The sequence below is a fragment of the Coturnix japonica genome, chromosome W (genome assembly GCF_054131305.1).
Source record: "Coturnix japonica strain WE chromosome W, WE-NBRP24, whole genome shotgun sequence".
In the NCBI taxonomy this organism is placed as follows: Eukaryota; Metazoa; Chordata; class Aves; order Galliformes; family Phasianidae; genus Coturnix; species Coturnix japonica.
Window position 1 is genome coordinate 35097752 of NC_140701.1, and position 22322 is coordinate 35120073.

Consider the following 22322-nt stretch of genomic DNA (forward strand, 5'->3'; position numbering starts at 1 on the left):
GAGCTCAGGGATAGGTTTATTCTTGTCTGTTAAGCTCTTCCCTTCTTTGACATCCACCCGTCCTCTCTTGCTTATCTTCCCCCCACCTGCAAGTGCAGCAGTACTGAAGGCTGAGGGGTCTTTTCCTAGGCAGGTGGACAAAGGCAACTGAAATGCAACTTTGATGTCCCTCTTTGTTCGCGAGTCAGTAGGCCCTGGATATCATCCCAGCAACTCTCTAAGTCAGCCTGGAAATGTTTGCTAGCAGGAAGTAACCCCATTGCAGTGCCTGACACTAACGATGCCATTTTTCCCCCCCTCACAGCAGGCAGCCTCTGTGAGAGCAGTGGAGCAGCAGCTGTCTGCTCTATGGCTGCTGAACTGCATTTCTCATCACCTGAGATCCCTGAGCCCACCCTAATGGAGAACGTGCTGCGCTATGGACTCTTGTTTGGAGCCCTTTTCCAGCTCCTGTGTGTGCTGGCCATCATCCTGCCAGTTTCCAAGTCCCCAAAGGCAGTAAGTAGCGCTGTGTGAGATTAATAGGAATGCTCAGGCAGTCAGCTGGGAGGGAACTGTCTGTAGCTGTTGCCTATGGCAGTGTGCCCCGGCACTGCTGAGAGTGCCGCACTTGGTTCTGTCCTTCCTTCTGCACGCCAGCAGCCTTGAGGTGCCAGCTCATCCTATCCTGCAGCTGCTGCTGAGCCCTGTGAGCTGCCAGGCAGAGGGTCCACCCTCCCAGCATGGACCGCCTTGCAAGAGAGGACTTTAGGCTCTGGTTTGCATGGGTTTTTTGGGAACTAGACAAAGGTGGAGTTTCTAATGTGCCCTGAGGTCAGGAAGGCAATTTCCAGTGCTGGCCCCCAAAGCTGCTCGGTCAGGTGACTTGAGCTCTCAAAGCAGCTGTCAGCCAGTTGTTAGAAAGCTCCCTAACTGTTTCCCAATTGCTTCTTGTAGGACTTAGGGGGTTTTGAGTCTCAGACTTGAGAGACGGTGAAGAAACCCAAGGCAAGTGCTGCTCAGCTGAGCAAGAAAGCCAAGAAAGAAAGCAAAAAGAAGCGATAAGGGCTTGAGCAGGAAGGCACAAAGGACAGCAGAATCGCCTGGAATGCTTCCTCTGAGGTGCACCAAAGGACACACACTGCGTGGTCTTGTTTTCAGGCATGGCCGTGCTTTCCCTTTTGTGGACTGCGAAGAGGAACTAAGGAAACTTTAGTCATTACCAGTATCCCAATTATTTGATTTCATATTGAAATGTATTTTGGATGCATTTAGCATCTCTTTGTTGCAAATTAAAGCAAAACAAACATATGAATAGTGGTGCTGCCTCTTTCATTAGCAGCTCAAAACGCGCCTGGCTAGGGCTGGCAATCACAGAGCCATGAAGTGGTCGGCTTCACGTCCCTCCCTGGAAATGGAGCTGCTTGTCCCACGTTTCCGTGTTGGTGTTCCCAACTGGTGGCCTTTCAGCCCATCTGGAACTGCTGGCGATGGACTGTGAGCATCCCCTGTTCTCCAAGGGCCGAGAGAAACAAAAGTGGCATGGGAGGAAGAAAGGTGTCCCTGCGCCTTGAGCTTGTCTCTCTTCTGTACTTCTGTAGATACTGTATATCTAGTGCTTGTTCTTTGAGAATGATGACCTCTTTGTTAGGTGTGGGGTTTCTGGCCCTCATTTGTCCTATTAATGTGATAGAACTGACAAGCTTGTTTGTGTTTAGGTTGTTTATATGCTCTATTTCTTATTTTCTCCGTATATGCACTGTCCCCATGATTTCCTGTGCATGTGATTAATTCACATGACAATAAACAAAAGAGACACTCTCCATTTCTTAGGAATGATGCTTAGGTTCAGGTACAGATGAGCTTCTTTGTTTTAGAGGCTTCAGGCTTTGGAGACTACCTTGGTTCGAACAGCAGAAGGCATCAGTGTTCACTTCTCAGCAGCACCAATCTACAAACCTGAGTAATAGCTGCTTGTTGCTCTGTTTCTGCAGAGCCTCGCTGCTCCCCGTGCACTGATTACAGCCTTTGGAAAGGCAGCCAACTCACTTTCCTTGGGAAACCACACAGATGTGAACTATAATAGCCCAGTGACTTTAGAGATGATTGAACAGGACTCTTTGATTAAAGGATACTGTCAGATGCATGTCTGCCCCTCTATTATCTGGTGCTCTGTGTTGGGAGCTTGAAGCTAGCAGATCTTGCTCTGGCATTTTCTGTGTGTCCTTTTCCAGTTGGCAAGCTCTGACTGCTAGAACCCAAGATGCTAAAGCAATATTTAGACTCAAATGCATTTAATGAAAATAGGCAATCTGTGTGTGTGCGCTTTCTCCAATGAGACTGGTGCTGTTCCCTCGTGTCTTTACCAGATAACTAGACTTTATTTCCCATGGCTGAAATATGATCTGTCATCTGCCTGAAGGAAACAAACTTTATAGCTTAGGATTCCTTGTTAGTCCAGGTGAAAAGAGCTTTGCCTTCAGTGCCCTGCCTGGATTTTGGTCTTGGTGTAAAGGCTCTGAACGTAACATTCTGACTGCTGTTTTGAGGCTTACCTTTTGTCTCACACATGATAAGGAAGAAAATTTGGCAGAAATACTTTTTCAATGGTTTAATACATGCTGGTGATTCTGTGATATCTTCTCCTTTTTCTGGTGTGAATAATTGTTGTTTAGTGTTGGTTTTTGTCCTGCTGTTAAAATGGGGGTGTTTCTTTTCTACAAAGCCTGATTTGTGTGCCCCGGTGGCGCAAGTGGTAGGAATGCCGCGTTGCAACACCGGAGGCCCTGGGTTCGAATCCCCCCTGTGGCGCAAGTGGTAGAAGTGCCGCTCTGCTACACAGGAGGCTCGAATTCCGGGGGGTTGGACTCAATGATCTCTAAGGTCCCTTCCAACCCGCACGAGACTATGATACTATGATGATACTATGATTTAGGCACTTAAGCTTATAACAACCTCTGTGGTAACAGGCTGTGTGTGGATTCACACTCATCCAGAAACACATGCAGAGGAAGCAGGGATGGTGCTGTTCAAGTCTTACTAAATGTAGGCTCAGCCTGATATAGATGCATTCCAGCGGAAATACCCAGCACTTACGTATTTTTGCTTTCACATAAATGCCTGAAATGAGCTGGGCATCAGCCAGTTGTTAGAAAGCTCCCTGACTGTTTCCAAATTGCTTCTTGCAGGACTCAGAGAGCTTTGAGTCTAAGACTTGGGAGACGGTGAAGAAACCCAAGGCAAGTGCTGCTCAGCTGAGCAAGAAATCCAAGAAGGAAAGCAAAAAGAAATGATAAGGGCTTGAGCAGGAAGGCACAAAGGACAGCAGAATCGCCTGGAATGCTTCCTCAGAGGTGCACCAATGGCAACGGACTGCGTGGTCTGTTTTTCAGGCATGGCTGTGCTTTCCCTTTCATGAACTGCGGAGAGGAACTAAGGAAGTTGGAAGGGAAGGGCTTCCAATGCATTAGCAGCAAAGAGGACTTCACCTATTTGGGACTTGATATATGGTAAGAGCTGGAGACACTGCATTCCTTCAGGGTCTGTCTCTTCAGGGCCAGGGACGGTCCAGTGTTAGCCTGAAATATGGCTAGATGGGACTGGAGAGAGGTGGTGTCATAGCCACAGAGTCTCTGTAAGGCATCTGGAGCTTCCAGATGCCAGCTCACTGCTTGGTTTGTTTGATCATGAATGAGTCAACGGGAGGAAAACCTGCTGTGTTAGGTGCCACAGGGCTTACAGTGGCTTTGAAGAAAAGGGTTCTGTGGTGGGGCTGCAAGTCTGCCATCCTTTTGCATACACAGACTGACATCCTCAATTGACAAATGCATTGTGAGCCCAGGTCCGGCAGCAGTGCTGTGCTGTGTCTGTTCTCTACCAGAAGCCTAACAGCACATTTGCTGGAACCATCAGTGTGAGAAGGACCGCGTTTGCTTATCTCCCTTGCTGTTGGTGGATGAGTCAGGTGGGCAGCATGAGGAGAACAGAACAAAGCATGCAAGACAAAAGCATTCCGAAGTTGCTTGGAGATCTCAGGACAAAGAAACATGACAAAAATATCTCACACCAATTACATATAATCTTTGTTTCAAATTAAAACAAAAATAACTTTTTAAAAGTCATGCTGCCTCTTTCTGTGTGTTTACTATGAAAGCTGCTGGAGCTCTGTAGAAACACAAGGACATCCATGGCCTGTTCACGAGAGTGACCCATTTAGGGGAGGCCATTCAGCTCCTTCGATCTGTGTGAAGGTGGTTAGCTCATACTTTCAGGCATGCGTGTGTCCGTGCTTGACTTGGAAGCAGCAAAATGTCTGCCAGAACACCTCCACCTTCCTGGAAAGAGGAAACGGTGCAATGTCTTAATTAATTTGCCTCTCATGAGGGATATTGGCTCCAAGAGCCCCCGTGGAGGTAGCAAAATAAAGGCAGTGTTTGTTAATAGGATCGGGGGATTAGATGGGGATTCAGTCGATTGATAATGGGGATTTCTGTAGGCTCCCTGGCAAGTGTAGCTGTAGCAGGGAGCTGCCTGGCAGCCACTTGGGCTGCAGGAGGAGCGGTGAGCTGGGTGAGCTCTGGCTGGTGTTACTTGGTTCCCTCCCCAGAAGAGGAAAGGAAAGAAAGACTGTGCGGTAAGTCCTCAAATTCCCAGGCATCTATCTCAAGCAGTTTTTCTCTTCCATTTTTGACTGTTCAAGCAGGTCTCCCTCTCTGACCACACGCCATCCTGCTCACAGTGCATCCTTGTGCTCCTGCAGTGCAAGCTGAATGATCTCTTGAGGCAGGTTAATAAGCAGCTTGTGACCCGAGTTCCAGTTCACATAGTTCAATTAAATCCCAATTAATCCTGCTCAGACCTAATTTACTTTCATTCTCATACATATGCTTCTCTCTGCTTTAGAGATGCTCTCTGCTGATGTTCCCCACTGGCAGCAGTGGAATAGCCAAGGCTGTCTGTGAAGAGAACCAATACTTCCTTCTTGCTGCTCTGGAAGTTTTGAAGCCAAGATTCTTTCCCAGCCTGGTGTAAAGAACATGAAAAGAGCCCTTTGGTGCCTGGGTGCTAGGGAGGGTCGAGTCTCCATGTGGTGATACTTAAGGAGAAAGCAATGAGGCTGTAGGAGGGGAGGAGGTGGTCGCTGCCTCTGTTCATGGAGGTAGTTCTTCCAGGAAGGTGTTCTGTTGCTCACAGCGTGTTCCTGCAGGGATCAAGATGACTGTATTGATTTTGTTTGCTTCTGAATCTCATGAAGCATCAGACTGACTGCAGCGAGGAAGTGGGATGATGAATGGAGAGTGCTGGCGTTTGGATCCTGTCTGCTTGTTTGGTGATGAGGTTGGCTGCCAGGTTTGGTGCTCTGAAAGGATCTGACCCTCCTCATCCTCAGACCAGAAGGGACGATTTGGCTGGTGCCGTCCCATAAGAGATACGGAAGCAAACCAGTGTGGCTTTGAGCAGTTCTTCTAAGTTTATGGAGTGGTTTTGTGTCTTTTGTTAAGTGGATCAGAGCAGTCGCTGGTCAAAACGTCCCTTGTTTGGGCTGGCAATTACAGGGTGATGATCCTGTTGGTTTCGCATCTCTTCCTTTAAATTCAGCTGCTTTTCCCATCTTTCATTCTTGGTCTTCCCAACTTCACCGCCCACCTCGATCTGTCACCACATATCAGTGCTGTGCAGTCCCCACCTCTGATGATGTTCACTTCCTTCCCCTCAGCTTGTGGGGTTTCACTCGGAGCCTGAAGGCACTTGTGTGGCTCTGGAGCTTTCTGCACCCTGTGTGAACAGCAGCTGGCTGCAGCCAAAGGCCCTCAGACTGCAGCTGAAGCAGAGCCCAGTTGATTCTTGCACAGCCTGGGTCCAACCCACCTGCCAAACACAGAACCATGCTGCTGTGTGAGAGCCTCCAGGCTGGAGAGAAGGATCCCAGCATTAGTCCCCCTGCTTGGCAAACCTAAACCAGTCCTAAGCTCATAACCATGAGTTCCTGATGCTGGCCACGCTAATTGCTTGCTGTCACACCCACACTCTTTGCAAGTCTGCCAAGCTCAGTGATTGTAAAATGATAGAATTCCTGAGCTGGATGGTCCCTGCGAGGACCACTGAGTCCAGCTGCTGGCTGCACGCTTCAGTGGCTCCAGGTGGGGATGGCAAAAAGCTGCTTGAGTGAAAAGATCAGAGCAAAGGGCTCTGCTGCGTCTGTCTGCGACTCAAACACCACCTTTGTGTTATTCATAGTAATAATTCCTACAAATATAGTTGGAATTTGCAGCGAGCAAAGTGCAGCTCACCTCAGGAACAGAATCAAAGGCTGGCACAGTCTGGAGCACACACCTCTGCCTGTTTTGCTGTTGCCTGGGAAGACTGCAGCTTGATGACGTCCAACAGCAAGGCAGTTCTCCTTCAGCAGGTATCTTCTGAACTCACAAGCACCTCTGCACTACAGAGCGGCCCTGTGTTAAACAAGGATGTCCATCATTCACACTGATTTCAGATCTGACATTCCTCTCCTAGCACCCAGGACCAATGCTTAGTCACTTCCCCGTGAGGAGGAATGACTTAGCATTAGGTAGTAGATGAGAACAGGATTCTTTCCTATGTTGCTCCCTTCAAAGATCAATAACCACATGCCGCACGTGGGTAACAAGAGCCAAACAGGAGCCATTCCATCCCAGACTACACCTGCAGATATCTCCACAAGGTCTGTGTGAAGAGTCTCACAGCTGAAGGCCCTGGGACTGCTCTTCCTCTTTCCAAACACATGGTAGCTGAGGAAAGCTCCCTATTAGCTGAAGAGACCAATTTCAGGACCTTTACTGACTGGAGGAGCCACTGTGGGACACAGGTGTCCTCTCCCACTCACCCTCTCTCCACAGCCGGCCATGGAGCAGCTCTTGAAAAGATGGCGGAGCTGTCTAAATCAAACCCTAGCACTGACTACATAAACAAATACATGGACTAGCTGCATGAAGAGCAAGCAGCAGACATTGCAACAGCAAGTCAAATGCAACCTCAAAGATTTACTAACAAAGAGTCAAAATGCTACATTTCCATGGGAAGCCTAGAACAGATTGACTCAGGTGTGACAGTGGCTCCCAAGGCGGTTCTGCTCCACACATTGCTGGTGCACTTGCTAAGACACCTCATCTTTGTCTTTGGACACTGGGAAAAGGGGAAAACATATTTTGCTACTGGTATGTCATTCTTGGGAATGGGAAAGAAAGTGAGTGTGGGACTTGGGTCACATCACTGCAGCCTATGGAGACCCTTTGGGTGTGTAGCTGCCCTGCAGCACAGCACTGCCACTCCGCTGCTCCAACAACACCTACAGCAGCTGTGCACATAAGGATGGCAGATTACAGGGAGTGCCATGCGGGTGCTGCAGGGCTTCATCCCCTAACCCTGCAGTGATATATCAGCAGTGCCCAGCTGGCTTTGCTGCACATTGTTATCACCCGAGAGTCTGAAGACTTGGGGGAAAAGCTCAGCAGCTGCGCAGCTGCCGAGGTTCCATGTCATGCCCTGGCCTGCACACAGCCCGGCTCTCCCCACTCTGCTCTCCCAGTGTTTCCCGCAGCCCCTGTGCTGTGACCAACACAAGCGGGGCTCGGGCCCAACGCCCACTCACATCCCCAGCAGGCAGAAATATCACCCGACAGAATCCCAGCCTACCTGCAACCCCCAGCAGCAGTTCAATCCTTCATTTCTACACTTGTGCTTCGTAACACCAAACCAATAACAACAGGACGAGCATCTATTTGAGTCATTTTATAAAAGTATTTGACTTACAGAGATATTGTTACAGTTACCTGAGTATTGGAAATTACAATACAAGGAAATTTCCACAATGAATTTCATACAGTATTTTACCATCCAGTGCTGCTGGATGTTCATGTCCTTGTTCAATAGAGCATATATACACAAACAGTGATGCTGGAAGAAAATGAAGACACCACAAGAATCAGGGGCTGCAGATACCAACAGAACCAAGAGCTGAATTCACAGACAGAGCGCAGCATGTCAGAATGATGCAAACAAGACAATTTTAAAAGGCTTTTCTCTTTCAGTTTTTTTTTTTCTTTTTCTGGAATAGAAACACATTAAAATATCAGCTCCAGCTGCTTGATCAGATGAAGACATGGCACATTTACTGTGCAGCTTCATATAGGAACACCTGAGCTACCTGGAGCAATAAGGCTTTGTCAATTTGTCCATCAGCAGCTCAGCATCTCATTCAGTTTTTCATGTCATTTTCATAAGGCAAAAATTGAAACAGAAGTTATTTTCATGCTTGAGAATTGGGATTAATTGGCAGCTACATACAAGTATGTATTTGTTATGCAGTATGAATTCACACAGACCAGGTTGCTCAAGCAGTGCTGGGAGCAGTAAAGTCATTCATCTCAGCTGGAAGTCCAGTATAACCTGGGGTAGCAGATGCTGTGGGGTTAACCACAGCATCCACGGGATGTTTCCAAAACATAAAGAACAGCAAAGTGCACCAATGGTTCATAGGAACAACGTTTTATTTCTACAGAACATGCTATAGAAAAACCAAAAGACTTAACAGAATCACAGAATCACAGAATTGTAGGGGTTGGAAGGGACCTCTAGAGATCATCGAGTCCAACCCCCCTGCCAAAGCAGGCTCCCTACACCATGTCACACAGGAAGGCGTCCAGGCGGGTCTTGAATATCTCCAGAGAAGGAGACTCCACAACCTCCCTGGGCAGCCTGTTCCAGTGCTCCGTCACCCTCACTGTAAAGAAGTTCTTCCGCACATTTGTGCGGAACTTCCTATGCTGTACTTTCATCCCATTACCCCTAGTCTTATCCCCACGCACTACTGAAAAGAGACCAGCCTCGCCACTATGGCTCCCACACCTCAGGTATTTATAAACCTGGATCAAGTCCCCTCTCAGCCTTCTTTTTTCAAGGCTAAACAGACCCAGTACCCTAAGTCTCTCCTCATAGGGGAGATGCTCCAGGCCCTTCACCATCTTAGTGGCCCTCCGCTGGACTCTTTCCAAGAGATCCCTGTCTTTTTTGTACTGGGGAGCCCAGAACTGGACACAGTATTCCAGATGAGGCCTCACCAGGGCAGAGTAGAGGGGGAGGATCACCTCCTTCGACCTGCTGGACACGCTCTTTTTAATACACCCCAGTATGCCATTGGCTTTTTTGGCTACAAAGGCACACTGCTGGCTCATGGTTAATCTGTCCTCTACCAGGACGCCCAGGTCCCTCTCAGCAGAGCTCCTCTCCAGCAGGTCTTCCCCCAGCCTGTACTGGTGAATGCAATTATTTCTACCCAGGTGCAAGACTCTACACTTGCTTTTGTTAAACCTCATCCGGTTTCTTACTGCCCAGCTCTCCAGCCTGTCCAGATCTCGCTGAATGGCAGCACAGCCTTCAGGTGTATCAGCCAATCCTCCCAACTTCGTGTCATCAGCAAACTTGCTGAGGGTGGTCACTATCCCCTCATCAAGGTCGTTGATGAAGATGTTGAACAAGACCGGACCCAGTACAGACCCCTGGGGGACGCCACTAGTTACAGGCCTCCAGCCAGACACCGCACCGCCAATGACAACCCTCTGCACTCTGCCAGTCAGCCAATTCTCAACCCACTTCACCGTCCACTCATCTATCCCATACTTCCTCAGCTTTGTTATAAGGATGTCATGGGGGACAGTATCAAAAGCCTTACTGAAATCAAGGTAGACTACATCTACCGCCCTCCCCCTGTCCACCCAGCTAGTGACATCTTCATAAAAGGCCACCAGGTTGGTCGAGCACGACCTACCCTTGGTGAACCCATGCTGAGTACTCATGATAACCTCCTTATCACCCAGTTGTCTGGAGATGGCATCCAGCACAAGCTGTTCCATCACCTTCCCTGGGACAGAGGTGAGGCTGACTGGCCTATAGTTACCTGGGTCTTCCTTCTTGCCCTTTTTGAAGACTGGAGTGACATTGGCCGTCCTCCAGTCTTCAGGCACTTCCCCAGTTCTCCAAGACCTCTGAAAGATTACAGAGAGCGGCTCAGCAATGACTTCCGCCAGCTCTCTCAGCACCCGCGGATGCACCCCATCAGGTCCCATGGATTTATGGACCTTAATGTTTCCTAGGCACTCACGGACCACCTCTTCCCTGACTAAAGGGAAATCTCCCATTCCCCAGACTCTCTCATCAACCTCCAGGGTCTGGGATTCCTGAGGGAGAGCCCTTTCACTAAAGACAGAAGCAAAGAAGGCATTCAGTATTTCCGCCTTCTCAGCATCCCCTGTTACCAGAGCGCCCCCCTCACCTAGTATGGGGCCCACATTCTCCCTAGCCTTCCTTTTGCTGTTAACGTATTTAAAAAAGCCTTTTTTATTATTCTTTATCTCCTTAGCTAGATTCAACTCCAGGTGGGCTTTGGCCTTCCTGGTTGCATCTCTGCAGTCCCTGACTACATTCTTGTATTGTTCCCAAGTGGTCAGACCCTTCTTCCACATATCATGTACTTTCTTCTTTCCGTGGAGCTTGCACATGAGCTCATTACTCATCCACGCAGGTCTCCTTGCACCTTTTCCCGATTTCTTAGTCACAGGGACGCACCGATCCTGAGCTTGGAAGAAGAGCCGTTTAAACGCTAACCAGCTCTCACAGGCCCCCTTGCCTTCTAGCACCCTGGCCCATGGGATAGCCCCAAGTAGGTCCCGAAGGAGATCAAAGTTGGCTCTCCTAAAGTCCAGGGTAGCAATCCTACTTTTTGCTTTGCTTCCTCCACTCAGGATCTCGAACTCCACCATCTCATGGTCACTACATCCCAAGCTGCCCCCAACTTTTACTTCCTTAACAAGTCCTTCCTTATTGGTGAGAATAAGGTCCAGCAATGCCCCACCCCGCGTCGGTTCCTCTACCACCTGCATCAGGAAGTTATCTTCAATGCACTGCAAGAATTGTCTGGACCGCGCATGCCTGGCCGTGTTGGTCGTCCAGCAAAAATCTGGATAATTGAAATCCCCCATAAGTACCAGTGCCTGGGAGCGTGCCACTACTTCCAGTTGCTTATGGAAGGCCTCATCAACCTCCTCCTCCTGATCAGGAGGCCTGTAGTACACACCCACAACAGTGTCCCCTTTGCCAGCCTGGCCCTTGATTCTCACCCACAAGCTCTCAACTTCTACATTACTCTCGCCCAGGTGGAGTTCAATACATTCTAGCTGCTCTCTCACATAAAGAGCAACTCCACCACCCCGCCTTGCCAGCCGATCTTTCCTAAAAAGCACATAGCCCTCCATGACAACATTCCAGTCATGCGAGCCGTCCCACCATGTCTCCGTGATCGCAATGAGATCATGGCCACTTGACCGCACACAGAGCTCCAATTCTTCCTGTTTATTCCCCCTGCTTCGCGCGTTGGTATACAGGCACTTGAGAGAGGCAGCATCTCCCCACCCCTCTCCATGCCTTTTAACTCCATTGTCTGCACCCAGCGAGCTCTGCTTTGAGTCTTGAACTGCCGCCTCAGACCCAGCGGCCCTCGTTTTGTCCCCTTCCCCCATCCTACCTAGTTTAAACACCTGTCAATAAGTCCTGACAGTTCCTCAGCTAGAACCCTCTTACCCATTTGAGACAGGCTGCTTCCATCTGCCGCTGTCATGCCAGGTGCCGAATAAATTGCCCCATGATCAAAAAAACCAAGACTCCTATGTCTGCACCAACTCTTTAACCATTTGTTTAAGAGGTGGGGTTTTAGGCCCAACTCAGTATCCCTCCTTGCCACTGAAGGTACAGATGCAATAACCACTTGCACACCTGTTCCTTCGATTACCCGCCCCAGTCCCCTGAAATCATCTTTGAGAGCTTTCAGGCTTTTTTTACTAACTTCTTCACTGCCAGCCTGAACTACTAGCAGGGGATAGTAATCAGAAGGTCAGATCAGACTGGGAAGTCTCCCAGCAATGTCCCTGACCCGTGCCCCGGGGAGGGAGCACACCTCCCTGCGGGTAGGGTCAGGCCGGCATATAGGGCCTTCCATTCCTTGCAGAAGGGAGTCACCTATGACGACTACCCTTCTATCCTTCCGTGTGGAAGAAGTTTTGAGGTGCGGGTGTGTCCGCTTCCCCCGAGGCACCCTCACAGGTGGGGCTGATTCCACATCTGTATTCACCTCTCCCTCGGGTTCCAGGGCCGCAAATCTATTTTGCAGAGGCACCTGGGACTTGTTGGCTTACAAAGCAAAACGTGTAAGTAAACATTATTTCAGACTTCAAGAACGTCGCCAATTGAACACACTGGCAGGTTTACTTTACTGCTTGGCCAAATGCAGCGTTTCACAGACTGCTTTTCCCATCTGACTCTTAGTCTGCAGTACATTAAAGTAAGTTCTGGTGCTTGGGATATCCAGCCCCCTTTCCCCATCCAATACAGCAGGAAAGACACAAACACACCACTTAAATTAAAGAAAGAAAACAAGGAGGAAATGGAATCCGAGACTGCAAAAATATATACAAGCATTTATCTTTTTCCTGAACTAAACATTTCAACCATAACAATATTCAACAGCCGTACCCTATAGAACTAGGGCTAAGGCTATTTCAATTAGAACTGCTTTGTGTTTTAAAAATATAGGGCTGAAAGCCTTTTGGGTGATATTTATACATCCACGGCATGTCTAGGTTCCTTATGTGAATCAGAAATCATTATGCAGAACATAAACTAGTTGTCTTAGCTTAATCTTGCATTATCCTGTTTAATTTCATCTCTCCTGTAAATATGTTAGATAACTAGGTTTCACTGTCAGAATTAACATAAACAGATTATTCATAAGGCTTTTTTCTTCTCCTTCTGAGCTGTATACAGTAAAATACCCATCCAGTGTTTTGGAATAGGCAGATCTTCCTCCTAGTAAAACTGTGAAGCAAGAATAGCTTTCACCGCCAGTGAGAAGGTTTATGAAAGTGCTCGGTAGAAATCCAGAGTTTACGTGGATAAAACCTCAGGATAACATCCATTTACTTACACGCTACTATTGTTAAATAATCCAAGTCAAGTCTACTTTACTATGAAGTGTGCAACAAGCAGAAGAAGCGAAGAAGAACATCACACTGAGTTCACATTCTTCAAGGTGCAAATCGCAGCTATTCCTGCCCAAAACCTTCTGTTTCTTCAGTTGCAAATAACAGCTTTTCCTTCAGCTGCTCATAATTCTTATAGGCTGGAAGGTCCAAGCGATTGAAACTGAAAACAAAGAGAAACCTTAAGTATTGAACAACAGTTTAAACCACCAAAAAATCCATTAGGAACACAGGCATATGAACTGTCCTGTTCAGAAGGAAGACTGCATTTGTACCCTCTAAAACACCTGTATCTTGACATGCATTTGTCTATGAAAGTGAGAGTTAAAGCACAACAAGCACCTGAGCAGTGATAACTTTCCAGAACTGGCAATGTATTTAGCAAGAAGTCTCAGCTAATCTCTCTTCTGTATCTGAAAATTAATATCTGAGCATCTTCACAAAGCACCAGCATAACTGAGAAACTGAGCAGAAGCTACATTTTCTCCAGCCAAGAGGAAGCATGAGCGTGGCTATTTATTTTCATTGCCAAGATCGAGCGTGGTGATAATGAAAGATCAATCCCAAACTCTTTAAAAAAAGGACAACCTTAAGTACTAAAAGTAGCTTTACGTTTTTAGTGGTGTGCAAATCCATGGCGTTTACAATGGAATCAGCTCCACAACAAAACTGCTTTTCAGAAGTTCAACTATTAGTCAGCAGAGCTTACTGCCATAACCCAGTGTTTTGCTTTCACACAGTCTCAGACACTTCCATAACACACCCACTTCCTAAAATCTCAAAGTAGATTTCCATCCATAAGAACAGAACCACAGCAGAGTTTGATCCTTCGTACTTACCAGGTGTGAATTCCAGGTAACCAGTTTTCCTTTCCAACTTTCTCAATGCAAAATTTTTGGGGTCTGTTGCTCCCTGTACAAAAATCAAACAATGAATTCTTAGGTCGAACTGCCCGTGTATACCAGTAGGTAATACATGACAACAGCGCGTGAAAACAAGACTATAACTACTTGCAGAGCACAAAGACATTTGTCTCTCACTACATCCCTCTGAAGAAATCCACGTAGTGAAATGCATAAATATGAAGCGGTTTTCAAAGAAACTCATCCACTGAATCACATTGTTGGTTTGGTACTGGAAAGAATCTCTGGAGTTTACCTAGTCCTTCCACTCTGAGCAAGCAGGGATACCCAGAGCAGGCTGCCCAGCCAGGACCACGTCCAAACCATGGATCAAGTCACTGATGCAAGGCGTGTTCACATTCCCTCCATTCATTTTTCTGTCACAGCTCTACCAATATGCAAGACTCAGAAAAGATTCCACATATATTCATTAAAAAATACACTTAAAAACACAGTTTGGTCCTTATTAAGAAAAAAGGAAATAACATGAGCATAAAATGCATTAAAGAGGGCTCGTTACCCATGAGGTCAGCAAATCCTCCCACTGGTAATCTGCACGTTCCAGTAACGAACTGTAGAAGTCTCATTCTCTTCTCATTATCTATTTCTTTCACAAACTGAAAGATAATGTGTCCAGGTGTGGAGCCCTCAGTACAAAAAAGATATGGAGATTTTGGAAAGGGTCCAGAGGAGGGCCACAAAGATGATCAGGGGGCTGGAGCACCTCCCCTATGAGGACAGGCTGAGGGAGTTGGGTTTGTTCAGCCTGGAGAAGAGAAGGTTGCGGGGTGACCTCATTGCAGCCTTTCAGTTCCTGAAGGGAACTTATTCCCAGGAGGGGAGTAAACTCTTCGAAAAGGCTGATAATAGCAGGACTAGGGGAAATGGTTTTAAGTTGAAAGAGGGAAGATTTAGGTTGGATGTTAGGGGAAAGTTCTTTACTAGAAGAGTGGTTAGGTCCTGGAACAGGCTGCCCAGTGAGGTTGTGGATGCCCCGTCCTTGGAGGTGTTCAAGACCAGGTTGGACGGGGCCATGGGCAACCTGATCTAGTAAAGGCATATGTTTGGTGGCCCTGCTAGGCAGGGGGGTTGGAACTACATGATCCTTGAGGTCCCTTCCAACCCGGGTGATTTTGTGTGATTCTGTGTGTGATAATAATTAACACTGATGTAAAGTTTAATATTTATGTGATCACTTCCCCATCACCCCTAGGACAGCTGGATTAGCAGTTATCATTTACATTTACATGCTACTTATCTGTTGAGTAATTCTGACTGTTGCTCACTAAGCTGTAGCTGTGTTCTTGTGAGGAAAAAAGAAGTCTACAAACCTGCCAGATCCACAGTATCTTTCTGCTGGTTCTGGTATCATGCTGGTAGATGGTATTGCTTCTGCCAGTCATTCAGATCAATTTCTTGCATTCCACATGGGAGCACCTTTAGGGAAGAAAAAGGATCATGAACATGGAAACTACAAGCTACTACTTTGCTTCTACAGCAAGACTATTGTACTTAAATACTACTGTACTTCAAAGACCCGCAATCACAGTACGCTTGGTTTTAATATTAAACTTTTAAACTTCCACAGCAAATAACATCCGTTCACAAAGAAAATGTAGAGTGGCAACAAAGGAGATACCCCAGTCATGAAAATGAATGTATTTAGACACATAAACCATACTTTCTCATTGCCTAACTGTACCATTCTGTGCTAGAAATACGATGTTCTGCTGCAGAGTATAATTTGCAGAGACCAAAAGCAGCTAAAACCTGCTCCACTCTGTAATTTGACCATCTGCTGATATTTGGTTCTTATCTTCCTTGCTTTCCAATTGTTCACTCTTTAAACACACGCAAATCACATGGTCAAGGATTACAAAAACACTGTTAGCCAAAAAATTTATGCTGGCAGAATCTTAACGTTAGAAATGTGTCTAAGTTGGTTGCAAAGAAGAAAGTGAAGAACAACACAGTAACCAAATATTAACAGATACATAAGGCTTCTCTCACACATCTTGAAAGCAGAACCGCCAGCCTTAATGAACTCTGCTCTTCAGACTCTGACTGAAATTCAAGTATTACGTGTAGCAGCCTGGATCTGGCAATAGTCAAAGAACCCTTTACCTCCAGCTCCTTAGCATCAAAGGACCGCAGATACTGCTGGGGCAGAATTTCATTGAAGCCTTCAAAAGAAGCTTGTGTCTGTTCCTCAGTGCCTCAGGAAAGTCTCCATTCTGCTACCAGCCTGGAAAAGACACAGAAGGATCATTTAAAACAGGCTACGCCACAGGGATCATGAAGTGGTTGACTCCAAAATCTTTGGTGTAAGGAAGAAAAAAAAATTACCACCAGAATTGTCACCATGGACTTTTAAAGAGAACAAACTTTAAGCTTCTCAGGGAGCAAATTAGCAGTGTCCCCATGAATTCTGCTTTCCAGCATCCAGGGGCTCACAAGAGCTTGTCATTTCTCAAGAAAAACCTTTTGAAGCCTAGGAGCAGGCAATCCCACTGAGCCACATGCTGAGCAAGTGGCCTGGCTGAAGAGGGAACACCTGGAACTGGGGCAGAAAGAGAAAGCGGAAGCAAGGTCTGGTTTCAAAGGGAGAGTACAGAGCTGCAGTTCGCATCTGCAGGGAGAAAACAAGAAAAACCAAAGCTGTACTTGAGTTCACATTGAGCAGTGCGGTATGAGACAACAAAAAGGCTTCTTCAAGTTTGTCAACAGCAAGAGGTGGTCAAAAGAAAACACAGGACTGATACTTGGAGTGAAAGGTCACCTCACAAGTGAAGAGGAAGTGGTAGAGACATCTAATTCCTTTCCTGCCTCAGTATTTAACAGTAGCAAGAGATCTTGGTTTGCCTGGACCTGAGCTGGAGGACCATGACTGGGGAAGAAACAACTTTCAATTTGCAGATATTACAATTGTAGGGATCCAGCTGTACCAGCTGAATGGGCCCTGGTGGGACTCACTTCATAGTACTGAGGGAGTCAGCAGATGTTACAGCTGGATCCCTCCCAATAGCTCACCAAATGTCTTGGCAGTCTGGGGAGGTCCCTTTGAAGGTGGCCAAAATCACACCCATCCACCAGCAGGTCATAAAGGAAGAGCCAGGACACTACAGACCTGCCAGTCCAACCTCAGTCCCTGGGCAAGTGATGGAGAAGTTTGTCCTGGGGGATATGGAAAGGCATCTATAAAGCCATTACCAGCCACAGTCGACATGGGCACACAAAGGGAAAGTCCTGCCTCAGTAATTTGATCTCCTCTGATAAGGTCACCTGCTTGGTGAATGAAGGGAAGGCAGCAGATTTCACTGTTTTAGATTTTGGTGAGGCCTTTGATACAGTTCTTTATGGCAGCCTTCTAGACAGATTGTTTTACTGTGAGATAAACAAGATCACACTATGCTGGGTGATGGACTGGCTCAATAGAAGAGCTCAAGGGGCAAACGGGGCTACATCTGGCTGTGTACAGTTACCAGTGGTGTTCTATGGGGCTCGACTCCAGGGTCAGTCCTGTCCAACATTTCTATCAACCAACTGGACACAGACATTCATCCTCTGCAAGTCTGAGAATGACACTGATCTAGGAGGCGCTGCTGATTCCCTGTTGGGATGAGAGGCCTTGCAGGGGGTCTCAACTGATGGGAGTACTGGGAAATCAGCAGCAGCATGAAGTTCAGCCAAGAGAAATGCTGGGCTCTGCAGCAGGGATGGAGCAGTGCCGGACTCCAGCCAGCAGCTGGAGCAACTCAGTGGGAAGGGACTGGGGGCACTGGTGGCAGCAGACTCAGCAAGGGCCAGCAGTGTGCCCTGGCAGCCAAGAGGCAAACCACATTTTGGGGTGTATTACACAAAGCATGACAAACAGGTCAAAAACATGAAGCATGAGAGGCTGCAACATGCTGTCAAACGCTAATTAACCATTTCTACTTTGATGAAAATGAAATGAGGAAAGTGATTTTGCACATTACAGCATTGTGAAAGACAGAACTGTTTTTCTTTTATTGTCTCAAAGTTTGCTTTCGTGAGGCCTTTCTGATGATAAGACTCTGACAGGCAACTGCTAACTATCCAGGAGGGTGAATGGTGGGTGTTATCGTGCCATCCCTGCTTAGGACTGCAAAGATAAGCAGGAACAAGACAAGCAGTCTTTTCCAGGGGTGCTGCTGGGAGGAGCAGACCCCTGCAGAAGGTGGTAAATCTTGTGTCTGGCAACAGAGACCTCCAACCCTTGCTGGCTTATCTGTGGGACAGGAATGTCAGAAAAGTTAGTTTTAAATCATTTTACAAAGAAAAACCCCCACCGAAATGGGGGATAAAAGGCCCTCGCTAAACTGGGGACTTTGGAGACAAACTCCCAAAGACACCTTTGACGGAGAATTCCCTAAGGGGGAAACTTCGTCGGAAGAATCCCCGGGACCGGCTTGCTGCGGAGCTCCCTGGCTGTCTCCCATCCCCTGCGGCGATTAGACGAGTTCCTGAGATCGTCGGACCTACTGTGTACCTCGCTGGACCCACGGTGGTGACTATATCTCTTTTGCTATCTGCAAAGACTCCTTGCTTATATTTCCTACTTTCTCTATCGCCTACCTTCCCTTCCCCATCTCCCTAAAAACGGCTAGGACGTTAATAAACTGGTTGGACCAACATTTGAACCGTTGCTTCTTAATCTCACGCCGGGTATACACATATCAAAGAACCTTGCCTCCCTCCTACAAATTGGAGCGAGACATTTTTATTGGCGTAGTCGGCAGGATGCCCGCCGTGAGAGTGTTGTCCTTCCAAAAACTCCAAAATTTTTCTGTATGTACCTCCTGGTTTTGCAAGGAGCGACAATTTTGTTAACTTAAATGTGATCACCTCTCCAGGAAGACCGCTCCATATTCTGAAACTTTACTGCTTATGTGTTTACCTCTCGGGGACGTATGAATTAATTTTGACTATTTACTTTTGTTTTATACGTGTTTGCCTCCTCGGGAAGACTATTTCGCATTTTTGTGGTTTAAGTATCTAGTAACGTATTTTGGAATTTGAAAGTTTTGTGTGTGCACCTCTTGGGGAAGTGAGGAAGTAATTTTTTGACGTTTGTGCCTCTCCAAGAAGTTTATTCCTTTCTGAGAAACCTAGAAGTGTTTTGTAACTTGTGTGGCTTTAAGCTTGAAGTTTTTCTGGCCTGACAGGGTAGCCAGGAGCGATTTAGGCGTTTACACTTTCTTTGTAAGTGTTGATTGGGCTTCTTTGTCTTTTGTGAAAAGGAGGAATGATTGTAGCATTTGCATTTGTTTGATAGGTACCTGCCTCCCTAGGGAGGGGTAAGGAGTTAAGTGTACCATTTCTTCCCTTAGTGTAGATCTTTTAGGGTATTGAGAAATGAGTGAAAGTATTGCCACTACGAAAAGTGAAAATGTGCTATTTGACCTTTTAGAAAAGCATGGTGCTCGGCCCTCTTTATCAGGGGTGGATTGGGCACGACAAAACTGGCATAACTTGCAGAGTGTTTCCGACCGCATTCGCGTTTTACAATATGAGGCTCATACTCGAGCCGGGAAAGGAAAATCGTTTATTTGTGCGGTACTCGGTGCTGCTTTAAAAGCTGCCGTGGAGTTCCGAGATGAAAAGCATTCGGCAGAAACCCAAACCATACAAGCATTACAGGAATCAGTTAAAGTAATGCAAGAATTGGTAAAAACTCTGCAGAATCAAATAGTGAACCTTGAGGAACAATTACAAAGAGAGCAACATAATACAGTCTTGTTGCAAATGGCTTTTAAGGAACTATTAACATATAAGAATACTAGCAATACTGCTGTCCATAATTTGCCTCAAGAGAAAACTTTTCCTCAGAAGGAACTACAAGGAATAAAGGAAGGGCTTGGCAAATTAGAGGACTCGCCAGCCCAGTTGCGTCCTTTGATAAAAACTGAATATACATTTGATAACAGTGAGGATCTGGACCCTCAAATGAATGTTAAAGAAATTCCCTTCTCTGCCACTGAATTGGCAAAACTGAAAAAGGATTTTAGCCGCTCTCCAAAGGAATCAGAGACGGAATATGTGTGGAGGGTTAGTCTCACTGGTGGAGACCAAATACTGTTAACTGAAAAGGAAGCTGAAGGTTATTGGGGGCCTGGAGTATTTTTAACTACTGGTAACAACCGTGCTCCTTGGTCCCTAACGCAGAGGGCTGCCTATTGGGCAGGTGGTCTTAACCCTTTAGAAAGGGGAGACCCGCTTGCTATTAATGGGACAGTTGATCAATTGGTTGAAAGTGTTCAAAAAGCTGCTTGTCTGCAAATGATGTATGATAGAAAACTGCAGCCACATCATGAATCACCTATGATGATGCCTGTTGATCCTGAATGGATGACTCCTTTAATCAGGGGGCTTCCAGAATCACTGAAACCTATAGGCATACAACTGCAAGGAAAGGTACAGGCTGTGCCTCAGGGAGAAAGAACCCGGGCAGCATTAGGAGTTGTAACCTCTAACCATTTGCAGTCGGGATATAAAGTATGGACATGGGGGGAGGTTGCCCAAGAGTTGATTAATTATGAAAGGAAATATGGGCCTGTGGCTTCTTCCAGTATATCTGAACCAGAGGAAGTAAGGCTCGCAGCAACCACCCTTGCTCCTAGACCACCTAGTCCAAAGCTCAGTGGAACTGTAAGGGTCTCACTGCCAGTAAGAACGGGTAGGCGAAATATTGATCATAAACGTAATCGTCTCTGGACATTGGGCTGGCAAAAGGGTGTTCCACGAGATTTGATGAATGGATTACCCACAGTCAGGTTAGAGAAATTAGTTAACTTGTGGCCAGAACAAAAGCTCAAGGAAAGCTGATGCTTTCACCCCCTCCCCCAGATGAGTGGGAGGTGGGGGGGGGGGAAGGCAGTGAAGGGTGGATGTTTATTAGAAAGCTCACAACAAAAGGAGATCCTCGATTTAACACCTTCTGTCCCAAGGCTTCCCCACTCCTGCCAATTGCCCCTGTGAGTCACAATCCAGTTGTTGATAAGCTAGGCAAACAATTATCTCCCTGGCCAGCCTGTGTCCACTGACTCAGCTAACATGAGGCGTTTCCCTAACCTTAATGAAATCCCTTAACAAATATCCTTAGAAGGCTAAGGACACCCCGAAAAAGGAATGTAAAATATACTCCTCGATGGATTGTTCTCTCATTTTTTAATTGTATTAACAAAGCCCCAAAAGGGCAAGTTGTTGTTTTGTTTTATTTTACAGAAGATCCCCGTTGGACCTTCACTGAACAGAATGACTGATAGCTGACTTTAACCATTTGTGTTTTGTGACAGAAAAATTGAAGATGTGATTGTGCTAGAATTCTGAATTTACCTCTCTTATTACATATTTTGGTTGCAATAGTATTATGCTTTTGTTTGTTGTTGTGGATTGTGATTGCTATCAGTCCTTGGATCTGTTAAAACTTCACAATTTGGTTCATAGTTTCTTTTTCAGGTCATTCTGGATTTCTGGTACTTTCTGCACAGTGATAACCGTTCCTTCTGATCCCTTCCTTTACCCCTTTTTGTCAAACTGATTGTGGTTTGCATGTAACTCCTCCATAGTGTTTCCAAATTCCTAACAAATTGGGAAATGAGCCAAGGGACCTATCTAATATCTGTTAGATGTGGTAAAAAATGAAATCTATTTTAAAACCCTTTGCACTGATGTTTTTCAGTGTCACATCAGTCAAGGAGTTCCATACAAAACATGGTTGTTGGAAAATGTCTAAGTTTTGATAAGAGATGTGTATGTTTCTGGGATTATCCCTCTTATGGTTTATATGTGGGGTATCCCACACACTGTTCTGTGAAAAGTTCGGTAAACTATAACAGTACTCTAACTTGCCAAACTAGTATTTATATCTCTCAGTAATTGAACTGCTTTGGAAATGCTCAAGTGGACAGCAGCTGACACAAATACCCCTATTTATTTGTTTTACTTGTTTATTTGATACTATTGGTTATTGTCACTGTCTTTGTGATTTTTAAATGTTTATGGTATATGTAAGTATGGATTGCTAAAGGAAAGTTATATGGTACTAAGGGTGTTGTGAAAACTGAAGGACTGTGTTGTTTGATCTGTGGGTTCTGAAGGGAATGGGACAAACTGCTTTGATGGTATAAGAACTGTTAATGATACAGAAGTATAATTGAGGGTATGTGGATGGAGCTTGGAAATTGTATAGAAAGAGGGATTGTAATGAAAGAATTGGGAAGAATAATAGCAGCTGCACTAGAGCAGGACCTGAAGATCCCAGGATGAGTTTTGCCCCCAGTGGACTGAATGCAACATGCACATAGCAGTGTAAAGATGTTTGTTTTCTGGTAGATACGGGTGCATCTCACTCTGT

General features: G+C 46.3%; 1 protein-coding gene and 1 pseudogene across 1 annotated transcript; both read left to right on the plus strand.

The window, feature by feature from the left end:
- Positions 1-348: 348 nt before the first annotated feature.
- Positions 349-1044, plus strand: LOC146754734 (protein MANBAL-like; annotated as a pseudogene).
- An 18222-nt stretch (positions 1045-19266) lies between these two features.
- On the plus strand, positions 19267-22033 carry LOC146754735 (uncharacterized). The gene has a single exon (XM_085527874.1). The coding sequence runs from the start codon at positions 19322-19324 to the stop codon at positions 20789-20791; it is 1470 nt and encodes a 489-aa protein (XP_085384000.1). The 5' UTR covers positions 19267-19321; the 3' UTR covers positions 20792-22033.
- The last annotated feature ends 289 nt before the right edge of the window (positions 22034-22322 follow it).

Bases quoted from the DNA above. Each gene is read 5' to 3' on its own strand.
- LOC146754735 (XM_085527874.1), top strand. From the start codon at position 19,322: ATGAGTGAAAGTATTGCCACTACGAAAAGTGAAAATGTGCTATTTGAC.